Genomic DNA, 25981 nt, shown 5'->3' with positions numbered 1-25981 from the left:
CTATGTTTTTACTATGACCAGAATGGTATAATAACCTTTCCAGCGGGACTAAAAACTTATTACACAAGGTGTTCCAGAAATAAGTAAAATGAGTATTTTAACTGGTAGTATAGTTCAGCCCCAGAGGTACGTCTATGCAGTTTTTTTCGCCAAAAAAAATTTGGAAAATTTGGATTTTTTTGGAAATTTTACTAATTTTTAGTTAAAAACATAATTTATTGATAATATGGCAACTTAGGTAGTATATTAAATTTACAAGAAAGAAAATCCCGAAAAGATCCACTATCTCTTAAAATTTGAGCAAAAAATCCTTTTTTTAATTTTCAAAGTAAAACAACTCCGTTATTTTGGACTTATTTGAAAAACGATAAAAAGAAAATATGTTTCTTTTATCGAGATCTACTACTCCTTAAAATACTTGCACTTATTTCTGGGACACCTTGTATAATCAAAATAAGCAAAATAAGAATCAAAATACACTAATGAAATAGTTCGAAAAAAATGGAATATTTTTTTTATAAAAATCTCCATTGTAAAAGATAAAAGTTTAAAACTATTGCTTGTTTATTCCTTTCAATAATTATTACAAAATTGAAATTTCGTCAGTGAAACGTGATCACCTGCTAACTCCATTTCTTACGTTAATAAGTTTTTTTATACCATTAGAAAGAGAAAAAAATACTCTATAAGTAGGGAAAGCAAATACATTTTTTCCCATTAAAGAAAATTTGCTATTTTAAATCAATAATATCTGCTAACTCCCAGTGATCTGAAATACATATACATACATACCGCCATTACTCGCTGACGAGTATTTGACACGCATCAGAAGATGGTCACGCAAGGCGTTTTCTTTCATGAACCTTTCTGTGACTGAAAAGCCCGATACGTGATGTTATCTGTCTACAGCACTCCAGACATTCAAAAATCTCATTGCTTTGTTGCCTATTTACTTTTTGGTTGTCGCTGTTAACTGAGTTTATAACTCTTCTCCATTGAGTTCTATTATGAACTGCTTTTTCCCACTCATTCTGCATATTAAGCCCCTTTAAGTTTTCGTGGAAAATATCTTTGAACCTTTTGAGTTGTCCACAAGGATTTTTTCTATATGTGGGTGCAGGCGGTTTGACATAATTTTTGCAAGAATTTTTCCTCCGATAGCCAGTAGCGAAATTCCTCGGTAGTTTCCGCAGTCTGATGCACTTCCTTTGTTCTTAAATATATTCACTATAGTCGCGTTGCAAAAGTCCTGAGGTACCTCTCCGCTTTCCCATATGACATCAAAGAGAGCCTTAAGATGACCAATAAGTTCTTTACTTGCACACTTATAGATTTCCGCCGGAATCGCGTCACAGCCAGCTGATTTGTTGTTTTTAAGCTGTTTTATGGAGTCCTTTATTTCCTGATCTGTTATTGGAATGTCTAATACAGTAGTTCCCAAACTTATTTTTCTCGTGGACCACTTTCAAAATTTTACTGGTTTCGGTGGACCCCCTGCTGCTACATTTCTACCACATTCTTAAAGTCGCCAAAAAATAAAAATTGTGTCACTTCTGAGTTCTGTCCCTATATTCCGATATGTAAAATAAAAACGAAAAATGGTACATTTTATATCACTTTATTTATTAAAAGAATAGAATTACAAGAAAAATATTAAGGTAATATAGGTTCAGGTCATAATTTTAATTAATGGGAAGGATGTATCTGATGGAGTGTCAGCAAACGATCAATGTTTGGCTTTATTTTTGTGAGCAATAACCGCAAATCCCCCGCTCTGTGATGTTTAATTTGCTCTTTTTTTTTGTTAAGAGGTTTGTAACGGCACTAAAACTCCTTTCGACAAGGTATGACGAGGGAAAAGCTATTAAAAATTTCCTTGCGATTTCCCACAGTCCAGGATATTTTTCGGGTATTTCTGCTTGCAGCCAAAATGTTGGGTAGCCTTTTCTAAATTTCACCTTCAGCTCCTCATTAGTGCTTAGCTCGAGCAGCTCCTCTTGTAATACAACATTGGCCACTTCCGTTTCATCAAATGGATTTATGATCCATGGTGGTATATCCATCGTCAGTATATCTTCAAACCTGGTTTTGAAGTCATCATGCAGAGCACTTAAATGTTGACTGTAGGTATGGATATCCTCATCAATACATTCTACCTGCGACAAGTTTGGAAATTGAGAGAATTCGCGCCGACTAATGTTTTGCTTCATAAATTTCAATTTCCCAAGAAAAGCCGAAATTATCCCCTTTGTTTTTATTAAATTCAGGCTGTCCCCTTGTAACTGCAAGTTAATATCATTAAATTTTTTAAACAAATCTGTCAAATACGCAATGTCTGCTTTGAATTTGATCAAGTTTTCTTTTAAATCTGGATCTCTACTTTCTAAGAACTCTAATATGGAATCGAAAACAGAGTAAAATCTCGTTAAGCATGCACCTTTCGACAACCAGCGTACTTCAGTATGTAAGAGCAGTCGTTGGAAGTCTTCATCATTTTCGTCGCACAATTGAGCAAATAAACGCGTATTCAATGCATTGCTTCTGATTTTGTTGACAGCTTTTATTACAAAATGAAGAGATTGGTTCAACCTGTCACTTAAATGTTTTGCCACAAGATGTTGTCGGTGGATTACGCAATGAATAGCTGTAAGTCCTGGTATAATTCTTTTGAGATGACTTATAAACCCACGATATCGCCCGACCATTGCAGGAGCTCCGTCTGTTGCCACTGAAATAATGTTTGTAAATGGGATCGATTTTTCCGTAAAAAAATTACTCAGGACATTAAATATTGATTCGCCTTTAGTGTCAGTCTCCAAAGTTCTGGCAAATAGCAATTCTTCGTGAATTTCTTCCTCAACAATAAATCGGACATATGCCAATAGTAATGCTTCATTACTGGGTAACGTTGACTCGTCCAGTTGTATAGAAAAATGAGTTTTTTGCAGATGATTGCACAAAAAGCTTTCGATATCAGAGCTCATTTCATCAATGCGTCTTTGTACAGTATTGTTACTTAATGGAATTCTTTTTAGTACGTCAAATGGAGATTTGTGCAAAACAGTTTTTAAAACCTCTTCAACAGCGGGTAAAATTAATTGTTCTCCGATAGTGTGCGGTTTTCCAGATTTTGCTATAAGTAATGAGATATTGTAAGATGCCCGCAAGCCATCATCGTTACTTTGAGATGTTGAAGCGAACATACTGTGCATGGTGGGTCTCTTTCCATATTTTTCTTTCAATGTTTGAAAATATTTTAAATCTTTACCTATTTTATCAGTATGACACCTTTTTAGATGATCTTCGAGCTTTGATGGTTTCATAGAGTCATTGCTCAAAACTTTGTTGCATAATAGGCACATGGGCAATTGTTTGTCTGCCTCTGATGGAACAAAACCATATTTCAAATAATCGATACTATATTGTCGACATTTTTTCTTTGCTGTAGCCATGTTTCGTGTCAGTTACCTTACCTGTAAAAAAAAGTTTTAGTAACCAAGTTTTTTCTGAATATAGGTATCACACCGCAGCCTTTGTCAGCACGCGGAAATAGAATTACGGCTTGTAAAGGGACCAACTAATAAACCGCTGAGACAAATACAGACGTTTTCACAAAACGGTATCAATTTTAAAGTACATAATTTACCACTAATTTTTAATAGTATAAATAAAAATTGGTGTACTCAGTATCGAATACTGATCATATTTGTGTAGGAAAAAATAAAAGTCGAAATCCAAAATTGTCCATAAAAACGATAACTAACATTTTATTAAATCAATGAGTTCACGCGCTCCGTGTATTTGCGTATTTTTTGTCTGCGGCTTCATTGTTAAAACGTGACAAACTGGCATCGAAGTCCAACCCCGCCCTTTTCCCGTCGCCCGCGCACCGCTCGCTCTTTCCGAAAAGGAATAGTTTTGATAAAATAGTTACTTCAAAACCAATTTAAAATGATTATGAAATTACTGTTTTATAAAATTAGTAGTTATTTGCAAGAAAAATTACAAAATTAATTGCTCTGCAATATTGCTTATTCGGCCTTTTAGAGAGGCAGTGTTTCTCTCGTGAAAAAACAATTGAATAAAACGTGCTGTGTTTGTCTTCAAATCGAAAGAGGACAATTAAAATATCTGTAAGTTACTAAGTTACCTATCTATACAGGCCGTTGTGATCAACCGACTAGTACACGTAAACAAAATACTTAAGTACTATAACAAAAAAAGGTAGGTTACTTACTTTTCTCCGGCACTAGCAAACACAGATATAAATTTTCTCACAACTTTTTTTCCAAATTCCGCCTTTTTTCGAAATTCCGGAAACAAATGAATGCGTTTGCCTTTGCATCAAGTATTTATAGTGGTGATCAAGTTCATGTCTGAACAAGCATTAAGCATTGTCGGGCGGATAGCGCTTTGCAAGTCTGTACACGAAATTGTACGTAATATCGAATACGCAAGTTTGGACAAGTAACAGTCGCTTGCCTTATTAAAATATTATCTGCTTAGATAGGTACTTAAAACAATGTAGGTAGGCCCTTATAAAAACTATGCTTACATTTTTGCTCTTTACTATCAAAAACAGATAAATTTTCGTGGACCCCCATTAACATCTTATGGACCCCCATTTTTTGTTCACGCCTACGTAGACCCCCAGCAAGTCTCCCGTGGACCCCTGGGGGTCCACCTGGACCACTTTGGGAATCACTGGTCTAATACATCGAGACTGTTATACTGAGGTAATATGTTGAGTGCTTCTATATTGGAGTTGTTTTCTTGGTTAAGGATATGGCTGTAATGCTCTTTCCAGCGGTTTCTGATTTGCTCTTCCTCTTTTAGAAGTTCGCCATTTTGTGCCATGATTGGGCATCTTGCCTTCTTCGTTGGACCGTATACTTCTTTTACAGCCTCGAAGAATTTACGATAGTCGTGATGCGTGGCATACTCCTGAATCTGACTAGCTTTTTGCGACCACCAGTTATCCTTTAGTTGGCGCAGGTTTCTTCGGATCGTGTTGTTGGCTGCCTTAAAGTTGTCTGCTAGTCTTGGATTGTGTGGATTTGCAGTGACGGCTTGATGTGCTCTATGCTTTTGTTCCAACAAAGCCTGTATATGCGGTTGATTTTCGTTAAACCAGTCTGGTTGTTTCTTTTTGTTGGATTTTCCCAGTACTGCTTCGTTGGTTTTGTGAATCGCATCTCTTAGTTGTGTCCAGCCATGTTCAGCATCCACGATTGAGATTGAAGTTATCGGTGGAAGTGATTCTTTGATGGCTTCCCGGAGGGCGTCGGCGGTATCATTGTTCTCTAGACCCCGTACGTTCAATCTGGTCATGTAGCTTTGCTTTTTACAGTGTGGATGTTTGGGTTTTAACTGGATTTTCATTTTTGAGATTAAAAGTCGGTGGTCAGTGCCACATTCGGCATCTACTCTGGCTTTTGTGAGACTGACATCTTTTAGGTGCGTCCTTCGAACGATTACGTGGTCCAATTGGTGCCAATGGCCTGATCTCGGATGTTTCCAGGTACCTTTAAATTTGTCCTTCCGCATGAACCACGTATTGGTGATGCAAAGATTATACGTTGTGCATGTTGTTAATAAGCGTTCACCATTGCTATTTACGTTTCCCATTCCATGTTTTCCCAATACGTCAGGCCATAGTCCCTGTTGTTTGCCGACACGGGCATTAAAGTCACCTAGCAATATGATTCGTTCGTGCTTTGGAATTTGTTGGAGTATATTTTGCAGAGCTTGGTAAAATTTATCCTTATCCTCAATTTTAGCGGCTAGGGTAGGAGCGTAGGCACTTATGATGTTGACGTAAGTTTTGTCTGATATGGGGTACCTAAGACGTTCGGAGACACCAACAGGTACCTCTGTTAATTTGGCGGCGATTTCGTTTTTGATTGCAATGCCTACGCCATGAATTTTCCTATGTGTTGTCGGGTGACCCTTCCAAAAGAAGGTGTAATGCTCCTCAGTGAGACTACCTTCATCCGCAAAGCGGGTTTCGCTAAGAGCGGCAACGTCTATATTTAGTCGGTGGGGTTCCTGTGAGACCAGTGCTGTTCTTCTCTCTGGTCGGTTGGAGTTTGTCCTGTCCAGTAGAGTGCGGACGTTCCACGCCGCAAACGTGAAACATTGACGATGTTTAGTTCTCCGATGATACGCTCGAGTAGGCACCCCCTCCCGGAGATCCGATCGAGGGGGTATTTTACCTCCGGACGATGATTTTGTCCTACTCGAATGTTCCATCTTTGATGAGTGTAAGCTGCGTAAAAAGGTTAAACTGTGACGGTTACGCTGCCGCACAGTTTGGCTGCAACTGTAGCACGGAATGGCTTTGGCACAGTGAGGACTGCGACGATTCCCTTGTGCTACGTTCTCGGCCGGCTAGGAGTAGTTTACTACTCCTCTTCCCCAGAAAGGTGGTAGGTCTGAGGGTTGTATAATGATATACCGCCTATACTCGGTCGTCAGAGCCTCGTTTGTTTAAACAGTTGTTTAAACAGGGTGCACCACGTGAAGGTGAGGTTGACTTTTGGGTAAGCTAGGCTATATGTATCGCTTCAATAACCCTTGCACCCACAATGATCTGAAATAACCACCGAAATGCTGCTATCTCCGCAATTTCCGTTACGATCACGCTAAAGCAAACACACGGATTCTTACTCGTATGTTTCTTTAGTACAGTATGTCGATCCAGGGTCGCACTAGGCCAAAGGGGCCCGGGTGGCAATGTAAGGAGGGGCCGTGTGGATTTTTTTGCGTATTTTTTCGCCTTACGTTTTGGTCAATTTTTCCCTATTATATACAGGGTGAGTCTTAAATAAGTGCAAATCTTTTTAGGGGTAGTATATTTCGACCCAAGAAACACGATGAGTTTTTTTGCGCGAATTTTTTTTTGGAAGATTTGGAATTTTTTAAAAAAAAATTTGGATTTTTTTTTAATTTTTAGTTTAAAAACATACTTTGTAATATGGCATCATAGGTAGCAGATTAAATTTACAAGAAAGAAAATCCAATGATTCTCAAAATTATACCAAAAAATTGGAAATTATAAAAGTGAAATTGCTCGGTTGTTTTGGATTTATTTGAAAAAACGGTAAAGAGAAAATATTATGTTTCTTTTATCGATATTTACCAGCCCTGAAAATATTTGCACTTATTTAAGACTCATCCTGTATAGAAATCAGGAAACTACCCTAATGCAAGGTAAACCAATGCAATGCAAATGCCATAATGCAATGCAAAAGCAAATATTGTTAAGAATAAATAATGAACTATAAAGGGGGCCCGCGAAGGCTGTGCCCCCCCTCATAGTTATATATATAATATGGCCAGTCCGACCCTGCGTCGATCCGTTCTGTAAATACGGGGTATCCGTAAAGGGTAAGGGGAAAAACGAAATTCTCTATATACGAGCAATTCATCAGCGTGCTATAAATAGTTTAAATAACATTACTTACTTGTACAAGAATTTCCATAATACCTAATAAGTTTAATTTTTTTCAACTTTTTTCCATGTAAATGATACATGATCTTTATAAAAATTAAAAAAATAAGGATAAAAGTAATAAAAATTTAATAAAATCACGCTGTTTTCATCCTATAATTACAGCACTGTTTTCCAAGCTCGGTCTGCTACCGTTGTAAAAAAAAATAAGGATAAGCATAGAAGGATTCTACCATATCTTCTAAGACTTATAAGTTTAATTTTTAAATTATGTTCATATTCATTAAGTCCAAAATGCTGTTACTTCAGTTCTGTAAAAATGCATTTAAAATTTATTCGTTTTTGGACTTGTATCTTTTGCTTCTAGACCGACGATATTATAAATACCGTATGCGTCTCAAAAGTGGCTCACCCCTATAATTTTTTTATTTTTTTAGTTAAAAAAAACGAGATTTGGTATGTTAGTATATGACATAAATTAGGATTGACTGACGTATTCAATTGTTTTCGGTCACTTCCGGTTTCACCGGAAATGACTACAACTTTTGATTTTTAAATGACACACCGGCATTTTTTTACTTTATTCGATAGAAAATGTCACTCTGAATAGAATGATATATCATATGGCAACTTTTGACATTTTCGCATATAGTTTATTTGAAATTATAACTTGCGGTTTGCAACAAAAATTTGACTCGAAATATAAAGTGTGTGTTGTATCAAATTATTCGTAACAAAATGCTTGTTCCAAATATGCTAATGAGCCACCCTCTGTCCATTTGAAAAAATTGAGATATGATTAAAAATACGATTTGAGCATTTTCTAACTGGCCAGGACAAGACACTAAAAACATTAGACGATCAAATCTATTTTTCCAAGGCTCCTTGATGAAGAATTAGTGTTTTTAACATAGCCATGGCACTCTAGATTGAATTTTAAAATACAATTTTTTATTAAGCGAGAATTTCAAAAGTTGACATATGATGTGTCATTCTATTCAGAAGTTCATTTTCTATCAAATAAAGTAAAAAAATACCGAGGGTGCTATTTAAAAATCAAAAGTTGTAGTCATTTCCGTTGAAACAGGAAGTGACAAACAACAATTGAATACACGAATCAATCCTCATTTATGTCATATACTAACATACCAAATCTCTTTTTTTATCTGAAAAAATAAAAAAGTTATAGTGGTGAGCCACTTTTGAGACGCACCCGGTACCCGGTATATGGTTATGAATATCATATTTTTTAAATTTAATTGCTTATTTCTAAATCTGTTTGGGTAATATTCATTTCCATTTTCAAAATTTCAGACAATAAAGGTTGCTATCTCCAGAAGTATATTGTTATTTCTTATTTCTGCAAGACGAATATCTGCTATCTCCCTATTGTGTCTAAAAAATCTAAATATTGAGTTTTATTGTTCCCCAGCAAATAAAATTTTTATCTCTTTATCATATTAACCAATGAAAATACTTCCTACATGTGTACATATTTTTTTGTACGGTTTTTTGCTCTCCTGTAAAATTAGGAATAATGGAGTTAGCAGTTTATCACATTTTAGCGACGATTTGTTTTAACTGTAAACATGTGCATCACATAACGACTTACCTATTATTTAACATGACTAGATCGGCCATCCACGAATTTTTCTCCTCTAAACTCTTTGCGCAAAGCATAACGCTAGGCATCTGCCTTGGTAAAATCTCAAAAGCGTGTTTAATTTCATCAGTATCTTCATGATCTTTAATGTCAACCTAGAAATAATATTCAGTCTAACCTAACATTCCGCAAAAATAATATTTAAAACGTACTTTTCTCATAAAGAAACGTTCCTTCAACCGACACTCTGGGTGTGACGTGTGATGTATAGAACTCTGTCTCCTGGATGAGGCGGTAGGTTTGCAAAGCACCATAAGACCGTCAAATAGGAACACCCGTCGTTCGGTGAGTCTTTTCTGACTCAGTTTTGTCAATACGTCCTCTAAAAAAATTTAAAACGTAAAATCAATAAAAATGTTAAATTTTCTGACCTCAATTTACAATAACCAACTTACGAGTAAATGTAATTTTACTAAATTACATGATATATGGTAATCGCAAAACAATTTCCGATGCACGTCATCAACTTTGAGTGACAAGCGATGGCGACAACGCTGCCAGATTGTACTGGATTTATGAGATGAATCTTAATTTAATATTTTAGTAATTAATTGATTTATTTGTTTTATAGCTTATTTTACTTATAGCGCTGCCAGATTGTGATGGATTTATGGGATGAGTCTTAATTTAAAAGTGACAAACAATACATTTATTATATAATTTTTTAAAGATTTTTACGTTTTATTTTTCATTTAATAACTAATATTATAGTAATTAATTGATTTATTTGTTTTATAGCATATTTTACTTATTACATATTGGCAAAAACTAGTCCATTATGAATATTATTTTAAGCGTTATTATGGATTATTTATTGATGTACATCTTACAACGCAATAAGTGGTAATAACAAGTAAGAGGGTGCATTGATGCACAATTTAATAATCACAGAATTTAATAAAAACTAACGTAGAAATAACTTTGAAAGTGATGTAATGTGCTTATCAATCAAAGTTACTTCTCTGACTGCAGTCATGGGTATTAAAGGACCTTTATTGCCACGTCCTCGTTCAAAATAGTGTATCAGGGAAGCTACAAGCTCTTTGCTTCGATTGTTTAAATGCTTCGGCATATTTTCAACAAACAATTTCAAGAAATGCAATACAAAAACTCGAAAATTTAGTTCTTAAGAGAACTGTTTGTGCTTAAAAGTACAATTTTTAATAAAAGACTATGAAAACAGGCAAAAACACGAGAATTACTCACAACAACAACACAATATTATACAAAATAATGACTGATATTAGGATAATTGTCAAATAATAAACGACAACCGTGCTGAAAACGGTGCAGTGTGACCAACATAGTGATAATAAAATTCGGTTTAAACTAATTTTTGCAGCTTTAATCTAAATATAATATGTAAAATAAAGAGCTGCTCGGTATCTTAAATTATACAACAAATTTAAACATTTTTGCCAAAATTTCATTTAGTCAGGTTTATAGACTTTAGTGTCAATGTCGATATGATTGATGACATGCATCGGAAAATGTTTTGCGATTACAATAGAGAGGTAGCGAACGTCCACACATTATCAACGCCAAATTTACTTACCTCTAACAAATTCGTTACAGCATTGGCCCAAATCTTTTGAATCCCAATTTTCTACAATTTTTTCCAGTTCTTGAATTTTTTCTATGGCCGCGGATCGCCTAGTTTTCACTTGATTTGACTTAGCGCAGCTTCTCGGCATTGCTTGCGAGGGTACGCAGTGAGCTAAATAACAAATTATTAGTACCATAAACAGATAATTAATTGCAAATATTACTTAGTTCGTCGCGCAGCGGTTTTAGCATTCCCTCAACTTCAGTTAACATTTCCTTGTCTTCGGGTGCCGGTGATAATCCAATTAGTAATCTATAAATTAACAGTAGTTCAAATGTACCATACCGATTTCTACTACAAAATTATCTCGTAATAGGCTTGGTGCATTTTCTATAAAACGCTCAGGTACGAGGTTTGTGTGATGTAACGCTCTTTTGGGTAGTAAAAAATAAGTGAAAAAGCTAGTTAAAAAGTGTTAGGCGTCTTGTGTTGTGACAATTTCAAATGTTAATAAAATTGTCTAAAAAAATGTTAACGCGTAAAGGAGAGCGTATTTAGGGCGTTGTTGAGTGCAATAACATAACTCAACTTTCCCGGATATTCAACTCTCCCGAAACAACATTTTATAGCTTCATAATTTCTTACACCGATTTGATCAACAGCAAAAATGGATTCAAGCAGTTCGACGAAACAAGTGAGTAAACAAATTGCTCGTTTCATAATCAAAAAATTAAATAGACATATACTATGAGAGGATGAAATATAACTTGCAATATTAATGGTATACTTTTTTAATCAACTAGTGATTAAATGTTTTATGAACATCTTCTAAATTTATAATTAATTATGTACCTTTAAAAAAGTTCGTTATAGGCGAAATAGCTCCAATTATGCCCCATTAGCAAAACCGGTCACAAAACTATACTCGCTACCGTAGTTGAACTCATCTAATTTTTTTTTAGATTATAATGCAAGTTAGACCTTCTGAAGATATCAAAATATTTACCTTTTTGCGGAATGAGCCAATGCACCAAGCCTATAGCAAAGAGAATGCACCAAGCCTATAGCAAAAACAATCCAAAGTATTCTCTATATTTAAATAATATTTAGAAACAATTTCCATTGATTAAAGACCATACCTTATAAAAAATGGCGTCACAGTGGTCTCTGAAATGACAATCACTGATCACTGATAATATACAGTTAAGACAACGCCTATGTCATATGAGGAAGTGAAAAAAAAAATCTGTAGGAACACCAATCGTTTGTAAACCTATTCCGTAAAATATTTTTAAAAAATGGATTTCAATCCAAAAATTTCCTAAATTAACATTACCTATGAATTTTAGTCAAATTTTTAAGTCAATTTCTGATAAATGGTCAGTATACCATCTGATAAATGACCAGCCTGTTCAATCCAAATTATCAGCGGTTCTCACTCCAAAGACCACTTTAACGTTGTTTTTTTTTCGTTCATGTGATATTCTTGTTACTTTTATAAGACCATTCATTTCAATAAATAAAATGCTTATTCCTAAATACTAAATACATAATGAGAAAATTCTTCTCAAAATACTAACTTTTTTTATCTCAGTTTCAAGTCTCAAAATAAATCAAACATTGTCATTAGCACATACCCTGCTGGTCATCCAATTTATGTGGTCTGGATTTTAATGCGTGTGACAGAGAATAATATGTATAATGTATAAATGACCGGTTAACAGACAGAGATACAAAATCAAAAGCGGCATACAGCGTTGCCGTTTTTTACTTTTGTAGGAAAACGTGTGTAGAAAAATATCAGCTATTTTAAAAACTTTCATGTATACTACTGAAATGATGATAATATATCAAAACTAAATATAATCTATTACAGCTGTAGTAACCAATAGTGAAAAAAAAAGTTCCAACCCTAGATGCAACATTTTTTTGTAAACGCCTATAGTCTGTCCAACGAGAAGATCTTTGACAGTGATAGATGTGTCGGTCATTTTAATTTCAGAGTAGTTTATTTTATTTTACAAAGAAATAAGTTGGTACAACTGGAACGCATAGCAGGAAATTAATATATTTAAAATTTAACTGACAAGTGATTACTTCAAAATATTGTGAAAAAAACTGTATAAAACTGAAAAAATGTAATCGAGTTATTTAATTTAATAAAAAACGGTATATGTTAATACAAAACAAACAAGAACAAGATACCACATACCAAAAAATATATAAAAGAACTATTTCTTACTGTCAAGCTTTATGAAACTTCCCGCATTTATGATTATATTTATCAATATAACTTAAGTATGTACAAATACAAATTTGTAATATTCCACAGAAATAAATAAAACAACATAAATAAAACAAACTATTTTATTAATAATAACACTTCCCAAATTTTATACCTTAAAGGTTTATAATTAACTTTAATCTTAATTTTTTTAAACCAGTAAATTTTAGCATTATTTTTCTCCAGTATTAAAATCCATTATTTACCTATCGTGTGATGTCGATATTTTACAGCTACTCCAATTTTTAGTATGTGTTTAGAATGGTCCTTCTACCATATTCGAGATGCACTTATCTACGACGAGATGGTATACGAACTTTATTGATGGTAACTTTATTGGTGTATAAGACTTTTTGCCTGGGCAGCGAGTATTAATCATAAACTGTGCTCTGGGTCTACAGTTAATTTTCACTCGATTTTTCCTCCACTTGACTTCAAAAGACACAAAATACACGTTATAACACGAATCAAAATGCATCATCTTCCAAAACGCAGGGCATTTGACAAAAGTTGACACAAAATTATAACCTATAATTTGGCAAGACTTTGACAAGCGTCATAAATCTAAAGACGAGTTCATACGCATCGGCGCGCGGCATCCGTTTGTCGTTGATCGTTCCGTCAAACCAATAAAATTGAAATACGATCTGTCATTTTTGAAATAAACCAATAAAACTGGTTAAAAACAACAAGAGACGACGCATGACGGATTTATGTTTAAACCCACCCATAGTTAACTTAAAAATTATTAGAAACTTTTTTAGTAAAATAAATAGATTGGTATGGGACGGGACGTCATCTGCTTTTCTACTGTCATCGTCTGTCGAAATCTTACCTGAGAAAAAAAACAGAGTATAATTGTGCGGTTTGAAATTTTGATACAAAATCCGGCAATACCGCATAGAAGAAATGTGTCCCAATTTATATCTCTTTTTAATACATATGATTTTCCATTAAGCTGTCTGCATCACTGTCTTACACGTTAAAATCCAGACCGCACAGTTTCGATGACCGAATCGGTATATGGCAATAACAAAGATGCTAAATATTCTCACTTACCTAATATAATCCATATAGGAAAAGAAATGCCAAATTGGGTGGGTTAGTAATGCCGGTAAGCAATACTTTAAAGCTAATGGCATGCCCTGACCAGCCGTATTCAGAGCAGCCTGCTGTCTGGATAACAAACTCAACAAAGTTTGCCGACAAACTGATGACGTGACATCTCTTCCATATTTACAGTAAACATCAAATTCTTTGGCTTCAGCCAGTTCTGAAAAATAAACGATTGCATAAGTAAACCTATTTCGCGAATGGTTTTTAAAAAAATTAGAAAAGTATTTTATTTAATTTACTATTTATAAAATCAGTCATTAATAACTTCTGCCTTTACTAACATTAATCTGGCAGACAGCTCTACTGTTACCGCATCTGCATTGTAAACATTGAAGGAAATAATTAGAGAGAGAAAGAGTCAAATATTTCTATATAAATACATTAGAGCCGGGAGCTAGCTATTTCATTCTTTTTTTAGGGTTCCGTACCCAAAGGGTAAAACGGGAACCCTATTACTAAGACTTCGCTATCCGTCCGTGTGTCACAAAGGTCTATCTTATGAACCGTTATAGCTAGACAGTTGAAATTTTTACGGATAATGTATCTATGTTGCCGCTATAACAAATATTAAAAACAGAATTAAATAAATGTTTATAAATAAAAAAGTACTTTCACTAAACATTATATTTTAAGTAAGAATTTTACATAGAATCTTTCAAGTCCTCGGTGGCCGCGTAGAAAAGCGTTAGGACTTTACGCTGCTATGACGTTGCAGGCGTAGTAAGGCAGGTTCGAATCCTAGTCAAGGCGACTTTCTTTTAATCGTTTTTTTTTTTAATTTTTGCATATTTTTACATATTTACCTTTTCCATATTTATTATTGATTAATACAATTTTTAGTAATGTGTTTCTTAATTTTTTTTAAATTACTTATACGCGCATTCAAAATTTCAGCTAAATCGGAAGTTTATAATAATATAGTGTCTAATGTTGTATAGATAATGAATGGTACGGAACCCTTCGTGCCTTCGTGCGCGAGGCCTACTCGCACTTGACCAATTTTTTTATTTGGTTTATTTTTTATTACTTGTAATAAAAATGCAAAGTATACATCTGAAAAGACAATGTATCTTTCATGACTTAGAGTGTAGTAGTATACTGCATGATAGGTGGAACCATAGACTTAAAATAAAATATAGACTGAGCATCTCATTCATAAATAGCTGGAACATGCGGTCAGACAATGTCTTGTTATTGTTTTAGGTTATAACGAGTGCGACACGAGCGATAGATAGGTTGTCTCTGTCGTAACGAACGTTCCCTGACGACTCTGCCGAGAAACACAACACTGTCTTTCGTTTCTCAAGTACACCTGAACTCACTGTATCATAGCCGGGTATTTTTTTTATTTTAATGAAGCTATAATTAAATTAAAAATATATCGTATTTAAACTTTTTTATATTTTATTAAGATTTGGGATAGGTTTTTTAAATAAAAGTTTAGAAAAAACATCTTAGAGTCCAAAAAGGATAGAAATAATAAAATACACGTTATAGAAGAAATGTTATAATCGAAATTACGTAATTTTTGAAATTAATAATAAATTATTAATTTTAGTCAAACATTTACAACCCCTAATATTAATCAAAACAGGATCTATTCCACAGATATAATCGGCGACAGGGAGAGAAAAAAAATATGATTGTTGTAATTTTTTTTCTGGTTAAGTGATGTCTTAAGTTTAATTTTCATGCATGCGTTATACGTTGATACGTTGGTCCGACGGTGCTCTGATTGGACATAGAGTTTTCGCGCCACTTTTCATCCGTAAATATTTTACTTCAGCCCGTCAACGGACCCGTTCATACGATAACGGACGTTTTGACACTTTTTTGACAAATTTAATCTAACAATAATAAAAATATAAGTAAAATAGCAAAATCGTTATGGAAACGAAAATATAAAATAACACCAACGTATATCCGATAAACGGAGGCATGAAAATGCAATAAATTCAAAAACTGCGTTATTTTCTAACCAATCAAAGTCTTTAAATTCTACTAATAAAATTAAATCGTATCAACGCATCGTCGGACAACGGATGCATGAAAATCAAGCTTTATTATGTAAATTAGAGAAAACATAAATCTGTTCCATTAAAGCAAGGAAGGTGATAGGAAGTGGATAAAATGAAAACTACATTTATTTAACTCGGTACTGTCTTTATTATACCGGGTGCGTCCCAAAAGTGGCTCATCACCATAATTTTTTTATATTTTCAAATAAAAAACAAGATTTAGTATGTTAGTATATGACATAAATTAGGATTGATTGACGCATTCAATTGTTTTGGTCACTTCCTGTTTCACCGGAATGACTATAACTTTTAATTTTTAAACGGCACCCTCGGTATATTTCTACTTTATTCGATAGAAAATGACACTCTGAATAGAATGACATATCATATGTCAACTTTTGACATTTTCGCATATGGTTTAATTGTAATTGTAACACGCGGTTCATAACGACAATTTGACTCGAAATACCAAGTGTGTGGTATCAATATATTCATAAAAAAATGCTTTTGCCACATATGCTAATAAGTCACCCTTGTTCCATTTGAAAAAATTGACATATGTATGATTAAAAATACGATTTGTACATCTTTTAACCGGCATAGACAAGACACGAAACCTATTAGACGATCAAAACTATTTTTCCAAGGCTCCTTGATTAAAACTTAGTGTTTTTAACAACACCATGGCACCCTGGATTGAAATTTAAAATACGATTTGTTTTTAAGCGACAATGTCAAAAGTTGACATATGATATGTCATTCTATTCAGAGTGTCATTTTTTATCGAATAAAGTAGCAATATACCGAGGGTGCCTTTAAAAATCAAAAGATGTAATCATTTCGGTGAAACAGGAAGAGACCAAAAACAATTGAATACGTCAATAAATCCTAATTTATGTCATATACCTACTAACATACAAATCTGTTTTTTTTATCTGAAAAAATAAAAAAGTTATAGGGGGTGAGCCACTTTTGAGACGACCCGGTATATTAAAAATATTGTTTCATAATGTAATATCATTTTAAAATTTTTGTATGTTATTTTAGATTCTGATTATTATTTAAATAAGCGCCTTTCTACAACAATGCCACTGACTCTGGGTAAATTAAGAGTTGCCTACCGGTCGAAAGTCGTTTCAAGACTTAAATGGATTATTTAAGTCAAATTTCTTGCAAATTTGGCACTGGCGAACCATATTTTAAAGTTCTTGAACAGAAAAAGTCAATAAAATAAACACTTAAGGACTACAAGCTAAGAAAATGCGTTAATACAGCCGGGGACATAGCGGCAACAAAGCTTTACCGCACACGTGCGACGCGTACTACAAGGTAATAAATGAATGAATGAATGAAATAGGCTTCCTCGCTTCTAATCGGTGTTGTCATATTGTAAAGAACTTATCCTTTTTAAACAGTATCCGACTTATAATTTAGTAGTATAAGGACTATTTAATACATCTATGGAATATTAAAACCTATTTTATTAAATTGTAGTATTAATATCTCAATATATGTGTATAACAAGAAAAAAAATATTGATAATATTAAAGACGTGACAATATAGGCTAGATGAGGAAGGCTCGGTCGACTGTACCCAGAAGTAAACATGTGTACAAAAAAGATTGTTTGGCCGCGTTGAGATGTAAATAGTGTAGTCTATATTTTATTTTAAGTCTATGGGTGGAACAGTAATACCGGCACTTACCTTCAAAGCAACTTCCTATATACGGCATTTGTTCTTGAGCCATTTCCATCACATCTTCTAAACTGCCAGTAAGAGTGTAGGTTAGTTCATAGATATCCATAATATTTGAAAATATCAGTTCAATATCACGAGGATCTTGAGTTAATTTTTTTATTTCCTCCCTAAAAAAATATTCATAAACATTTTAACAGCTGTTAGCAAGAAGCTTCACTTCAAATATGCACATATAGTGCACACACAATTTTTTTAGCTATAATAACGGTATTTTACCTAAAAACTTTAATAATCATGTGCAGTTCTTTAAGATACGCCTTCTCCGATGCTATTAATTCTCTAACAGTCTCTTCATACGTCAAACTCGTTCTTGGAGCTGCGGAAATAAGTATTTCGCTCATACGTTCAGTCAGATTACCCCCTCCTTCATCCTGATAGAACATATCCATAAGAGCCTAAAATTTGTTAGAATATTCTCATAAAAACTACTGATTAATAGTATTCATATAGCCTTGTCTTAACGGTAGTTATATAAAGTGATATGGATATAGTCTGCCAAGCTAAAGACTATATCTAAAAAGACAGTTGCTGTCTGTCGTTATTTTAATTCAAAAATAGCTTAGTTTTCTACGTTCTCTGGCGGAATCATTTTTCTCTATCTGGACAAACTATATATTTTTGTATACAAAAAAAAGACATTAAATTACTCGTAATTACTGTGTGAATTGACATAAAAATATATGATTTATTTAGTTCTGAAATTGATAGCTCGGCAATCTTATTTTAGCAGCAAACGTTTGTTAAAAAAGTGTTTGGAAATTCTATTACAACTGATATTTAAATTTGAAACTGCAGATTTTGGTGTCATAATCTGCTGGACAATTTGGCAATTTTTTTTTCCTGAATGAAGATAATCTAATATATTTTTTTTAATAAACACACTCAATAATCAAATGCAGGACTATAGACTCAGTTCATAAACAAAATAGAAACGTTTTTGCTTTAGAGATTCGCGCATGATTTTTTCAAAATTCCCGAATAATAACTGAAGTGCCCGGACTAGCGACTATCCGGACTATTCAAGTTATACTGTAATTATAAAATCACAGTCGCAATGTGATAACAGATTAGTCACTAATATCAGGGTTGGCATGATTTAAATCAAGTGATTTTTTAATTTTAATCATGTGATTTAAATCAAAAAATAATTTTATTGAAACTTTATAATAAATAAAAAAATAACTGTAAAAGTTATAAAAAAGTGTTCCAGAAAACTAGAAAAAATATTTCTATAACAGATAATAAATCAAAAAATAATTATAAATGTTATAAAACTATATAAAAATATCTATTCATCAATTTAAATGTTGGACCGATTTTTGAAGTAATTTCGTGTGAATCCATTAGACCGCTAAACGCAGAGATTTATTTTAAAATTTATGTATAAGTGACAAAAACTCGCTGTTCGAATACATATCATTCGCAAAGTCTAGTGCAGAACTATATAGGTTCTTCTGATATAGAGACTATATCTTCATTACCAAGAATCTATAATTGTTCAATATCGTTGTCAGAAAATATCTTGATTTTTTTTTGAAACGGTTGATTGGTTTCCAAATTCCTACAGACATTTTGATCTCAGTAAGTACTTTATACTTTGACATTCGATAATACATACTAATTTCATTTTCGACTTAAGACTATTTCCGAAACATAGTGTATTATTTTATTAGGAGTAAAAATTATACTTTTTTTGACGATGTACATGTGAAGGACCCTTCCAACGTTACAGGGAGGCACAAAAATTACATTTTTACTCCGAATAGAACATACTATTTTTTTGAAACATTACAAATAATTTTTTAATCAATTTCAAACATTGCAAATAATATGAACAGTAATCGAGCAACAATTTGTACACTCCTTGAATTTGACACTTAATATCAGTTTAATAGTATATTTTTTAGCGATGGGAACTATCGAATGAATTAGACTATCGAATGGTTACTGAATGAATGATTTCAACTATCGAATGGTTTTATTCGAATAAAATCATTCATTCATTTGTATACTAAAGCATATGTGACAACCTCGCCGTGCGACTAAATGGTTATCGTTGAGCCACGACTATCGAATGATTTTGATAAATGAAATTTAGTATTCGTTTGATTTTTGTGTGCGTGAGTGCATTATTAGTTCTTCCAAATTTTTATAACTTCGCCTTATAAATACTGTGCTATTTTTGCGTTTATTAAAATATTAAAAATACTAAAATAGTAGTTTTTTTTTAATTGACGATTGTGTGCATGGTCAGGTGGTCAAAAATTTTCCGAAAATTTGTGTGATTTTCCGTAGCCCGATCTTTCAATTATTTTATTTTATATGGTATATGGTCTATTTTTTAATGGGAAATTTTGAGAAGTAGCAATTTTTAAGAGAGATGAGATGAACTTAGAATTAATTTTAAAAATACATATTTGTATTTTAGATGTTTTAATAATATGAATTAGTTGAACTTAATAATCATATTTAAGTAATGTGGTTAAGTAAATATATAGTTATCGAACTCAAACTATGGGATGAGAAAATTAAATTGAAAGTTTTACACGTGCCAATTTAAAAAAAAGCTAACGATGTTTGTATTTTGTTTATGCTAATTTTCTTACGTGTATTTTTTTGCGAAGAAATATATCATTTATTTTTTAAAGTAAATGCCAGTAAAAGTAAATATTATTTTTAAATAGTAAATATAAAGTAGCTAATATAAATAATTTTGATTTCTAATTTTTTATTTATATTTTCCTTCCATTACACTGCATGCTTAGAAAATTAATAAATGTTTATATTTCATGATTTTAAAGTTTGTTGTTAATATAACAAATTAGTTCTGTAATTATTATTATTTAATAAACCAAAACGTTGCCAAAAAATTTAAAGACTATATTATTTTTAAATAGGATCTAATATAAATAATTTTGACATCTAATTTGTTGTTTATATTTTGCTACTACGTAAAAAATGTTTATATTAAATTATTTTAAATTTTGTTGTCAATAGGTATAACAAATTATTACTGTTATTATTATTTTTTATTAAACCAGTCTTTGCTTAAAAACATTAAAAATCATTTTCCTACATCCAAAATAACAAGTATTATTGCAGTGTAACAACAGAATATTAATAAAAAAATGCAAAATATATAAACATACTATCCCTAACTAACTAAAGCCAAACAATAATATTCTTTGCTAATATCAACTAATACCAATATATGGCAACAGCGCCCTTCATAATGTATTTTCTGTGTAAATACTAGCACCTCAATAAAAAAATAATGTGTCCTTATCTTTATATGACTCCGCAAAAAATCAAAGATGCCGGCTTCTTTCATAGCATTGCTGTCGGGTTTCTCGGAAAGAAACCTACGTCGCCGGGCGACAACTAAAATCCAGTTAATATTTTATTATAATCGATCCTGACGAATAAATGAATTTCATAAATGAATGAATTTTATAAATGAATGGTTTTTCCTGCCGAATTACTAGAATACAATATTTCAAGGCAGATGACGCATCTATTCGATAATTTTTATTCGAATAGTTTTCAACGAATGTTTTCTTATTAGCTATCGAATTATTCGAATGAATTGCAACTATCGAATGTTTCGATAGTATTCATTCGATAGTTCCCACTACTAATATTTTTGTACTTTTGTGCTTAGGCGTAACAGTGCTTTTCTTTTGTGCTTGGGCGTAACAGTGCTTTTCTTTTATGAACTGCCTAGGCGTTCAAATGATAAAAGTTAATATTTTTGAGATGTTTGAAAAAAAATCCTTTTGATGTGAAGCAAGCGATTTGTTTTGCGGAATATATTAGTGACCGATGTGGAAAAATCACACGCGCCGTAGAGTTGTTAATGTTATCGGTATCGGGCAGAGTTATAAAGATTTAGCCATTTAGGATAGGACTTTAAATGGAAATAAGTTTAGTCATTTGGAAATCCGATTTAAATATTTTTTTGAATTAAAATCAAAAAAAGCTGATTTAAATAAAAAAAATCTGATTTTTTGGATTTTTTAAAAAAAATCACGATTTTTTCCAATCCTGTCTAATATTAATATATTTGTTGCCAAAATAAATTACTTAGCAATAATTTCCAGAATCAAGCTAATTATATTTATTTACGATTATACAGTATTACACGTATACGCAGTGGCGTAGAAAGGCGGGGGCGGGCGGGACTGCAAAAAATTGTTACCAAGGCGTATTTTTGATTCTGTAGGGGCGGCAAACTTTCTCTCCACCCCAGGAGACCCTAACCCACGCTACGCCGCTGCGTATAAGTCCATCACTCTTTTAATAAATTACTCTGTATGTAGTGTAAAACATACATAAATATCTAATAGTAAAAGATCAACAATTCCTAGAAAAGCGGCCGGCGTGTGAAGTGTGAATTTCATTAACTAAATAATTTTTAAATTCTCACAATTACAGCTATATTCCTCAGCATTATACTTAAAACTAAGAAATGTTTAGCTTAAGCTCTTATTTATTTGACAACCCATCAATAGTTGTAAATAGTAATTATTGCAATAAAAAGAATATAAAAATATAGATAAATTAGAAAAAAGGGGTACTTGAAGCCCTTATGTATACACGGTGATTCAAAAAACTGACATCTCTCGTGGGGACATTTCTCACGTAAAAATAAGGTTTATTTTTCATATCAACATAGGTCCGATACTGCTTTGTTTTGTAGCTGCAGGGTGTCAAATTCTTATTATTTTTTCCATTTATTATAATTTGCTTCCAAGTACTTTTAACGTTTTGAATGAAATTTTGTGAATAAATGTTACTATAAATGCGACATATGTATTTTAAAGCTAAAAAAGTGTCGACATATTCATCAGGGACGTGCATATGGGGTATAACTCGAATATTTTTCTTATAAAAAAGCATGTACGCCAATGACTTTTTTCTTTTGTTGGCGAAATAGTGTAAGCAGTTTAATGCCAATTAAAAGTCGTCTCTTGATATTCTGTCGATTTGATGAGATAAACGCAATTCTGTTAATTTGCATTGATCCAAGTCTAATAGCAACCTTTAAAAAATTTAAGTGCTCATTGACTCCTCTTCAAAAAATATGAAAAAAAGTCCCTATAAACATGGGTATGGAAATGCATAGAATAGTTTTACAGGATGTTAAATCTTTTTAAAATTAGGTTTTTTGTAATAATCCTAAATACCATTATTTTTTTATTTGAAATTGCTGTAGGTTAGACTATTAGAATTAATAACTGATAATAATAATATTTAATATTAAATTAGGTAAAATATATAATTTATTAATTTTATTTTTATTTTAATTTTATTAATTGTGATTAATAAAATTACGTTTATCTCATCAAAGAGGCCGAATTCGACAAAATATCAAGAGATAACTTTTAACTGGCATTAAACGCCCTACACAATTTTGATATCAAAAGAAAAAAGTCAGTAGCGGACATGTTTTTTTTTTGAAAAATATTCGAGTGATAACCCATATGCACGTCCCTGATAAATTTATCGACACTTTTTTAGCATTAAAATATGTAGCAATTATAGTAATTTTTATCCTCAAAATTTCATTGGAATCACTAAAAGTACTTGGAAGAAAATTATAATAAATCGAAAGATTGTTATGATTTTAACGCCCTGTAACTACGAAAAAAAGCAGAATCGGACCTACATATGTTGAAGTACGTACTGATATAAAGTTTATCAAATAAATAAAAAACATAAACAAGAGGCTAGAATAAATGAGGAGTACCTTTTCTTCGAGAATATCATCATTCTGTTACTTTTAGATATCCACAAAACATACAACGTGACATTTACATGCAACAGTGCACATAAATATAAAAGTGCTTTCAAATATATATTAAAATTATTTATATACGTGTATTTATTAATAATGCAAAATATCCAGTGTCGGTAAAGAGTAGTCGAAAGCAAATTAAAGAGAATTGAACTGAAAAGAGCAGAGCAAGCAACTAAATATAAGCTAGAGTGAGGAGAGAATAAGAAACAAAATATAAGTGTTAGCATAACGTCATTTTGTCCGTAAAAAAATATAAGTAGTGCTGTCTATATATCCTTCAAGCACATTTAGATTACTATCGAAAAATTAAAAAATCTGTGTGCCATATACAAAGTAATAGTTTTTTTGAAAGATACCAAATTTCTCATTAACTTTTTACATAAACTTGCTTAACCAATAAATATTAACTTTCAAACAATTAACAATGTTAACTATTGCACTGGGTCTTTTAACACTGTGGATACATATTTTTCCAAAAAAAAATTAAGTCATCAGGTATACACTGACTGTATCGCAGCCAAACACATCTAAATAAAGGGAGAGAAAACAATTTACATTTTATCGCGATCACGAACCGTGTTCCGCAAAAATCGATGATGACAGATTTACGCGATATGTGATAGAATACGGTCCGAGTTCCAAATGTTATTATTGTTATTAATGTTTTTTGGGTACCCCTATAGAAACGTTAAATTAAATATTTGTATACGTATATAACTTCAATTAATATACATACATTGTGCCAGGATTATACCTTTGAAATTATTTTTAGTGTTCTAATTAAATTATATTAGGGAAATTACAATGACAACTAGCAGCATCGCTGCGGATTCATCTTTACTACGAAATTATCGAAATCTGTAGGAATTAAGCTGACATTTGACGTTTTCATTTTTTTCATTTAACTTATATTTGACAGCGCGCGGTTGTGAGTTTTTGAACAACTTTCTATTAATGATTAGTGTTTATTGCAAAGAAAACTATTTAAAGTAGTTTTTAACTATTTAAGATGGTTCGCCAGTGCATAGTTTGTAAAAAGGTGGACTATTCTAACCCGGAATTGATATTTCGACGGTAAGTCTCATTACGTTTTTTTACCTTTAGCCATGCTTACAGTAGCGTATCTAGATACTTTTAGTTATATGTAGATTATTACAAAAGTACATACATTTTCTTATTTTGTTGGCGCTTTCGATTGTGAAATTAGAGTTACCCTCAGTTAGACCTCTGAAAATTGGTCTGCGGCAATCCCAATCAGTTTTTGATAAAATTCATCAATTGTTGATAAAAAAAATATCACGCCACCGCCACGCCACTGATAGAGCCAAATGACAGAAAGATAGACGAAACTCAACCGTGTTGTCATATTTATGTACCCATCCCTTTTTAACTCTCATGAAAATGGCAAACCATGTATGATTAAAAAAAATGAGTTTTATGAATGGAGTGTGTGTTCTGTCTACCCATTTAGATGTCTTTGATTGTAGCAACATTTGTTTATTAACTATTTTCTCACATGTTATTTTCTGATAATGGATAAAAACTGTATTTTATTTTATGTTTTTATATCATATGACCATAGTATAAATGAGATCAGGACTTGCTACGCCTATGAATACAAAGCAAATGACATATCATACACAATACAATCCATGTGTTATCGCAACTAGAACATACCATGTATACCGAGTGCATCTCAAAAGTGACTCACCCCCTATAACTTTTTTATTTTTTCAGATAAAAAAACGAGACTTGGTATGTTAGTATACGTTTCTGGTATTCAATTGTTTTTGGTCACTTCCTGTTTCACCGGAAATGACTACAACTTTTGATTTTTAAATGACACTCTCTAAATTTTTTACTTTATCTGATAATATATCTGGATAGAATGACATATCGTATGTCGACATTTGACATTTACGCATAATATATGGTTTATTTGAAATTGTAACATGCGGTTCATAACGACAATTTGATTCGAAATACAAAGTATGTGGTATCAAATTATTTGCAAAAAAATGCTTTTTTCAAATATACTAATGAACCATCCTTGTTCCATTTGAAAAAATTGAGGTATGATTAAAAATACGATTTGGGCATCTTTTAACAGGCCAGAACAAGACACGAAAAACATTAGACGATCAAATCTATTTTTCCAAGGCTCCTTAATTAAAAATTAGTGTTTTCAACACAACCATGGCACTCTAGATTGAAATTTAAAATACATTTTTTTTAAAGCGAAAATGTCAAAAGCTGACATATGATATGTCATTCTATTCAGAGTATCATTTTCTATTGAATAAAGTAAAAATATACCGAGAGTGCTATTTAAAAAACAAAAG

The 25981-nt window shown here is 32.3% G+C and overlaps 1 protein-coding gene across 1 annotated transcript in view; it reads right to left on the bottom strand.

Moving 5' to 3' along the window:
* The window catches only part of LOC115883095 (protein son of sevenless), a 48930-nt gene that overhangs the window by 12796 nt on the left and 10153 nt on the right, over window positions 1-25981 (bottom strand). Inside the window, exons 5-11 of the mRNA XM_030901375.1 lie at window positions 18056-18234; window positions 17786-17946; window positions 14006-14219; window positions 10886-10974; window positions 10672-10833; window positions 9269-9438; window positions 9066-9211 (exon numbers count right to left, since the gene is read on the bottom strand). Coding sequence (XP_030757235.1) covers window positions 9066-9211; window positions 9269-9438; window positions 10672-10833; window positions 10886-10974; window positions 14006-14219; window positions 17786-17946; window positions 18056-18234 — 1121 coding nt within the window. The remainder of the gene's footprint in view (window positions 1-9065; window positions 9212-9268; window positions 9439-10671; window positions 10834-10885; window positions 10975-14005; window positions 14220-17785; window positions 17947-18055; window positions 18235-25981) is intronic.

This window comes from Sitophilus oryzae, unplaced genomic scaffold, assembly GCF_002938485.1.
Source record: "Sitophilus oryzae breed Bouriz unplaced genomic scaffold, Soryzae_2.0 scaffold_1809_pilon_pilon, whole genome shotgun sequence".
Lineage (NCBI taxonomy): Eukaryota > Metazoa > Arthropoda > Insecta > Coleoptera > Curculionidae > Sitophilus > Sitophilus oryzae.
Note: the sequence above shows the minus strand (reverse complement) of the source record. Positions and strands in the feature narration are given on the sequence as shown.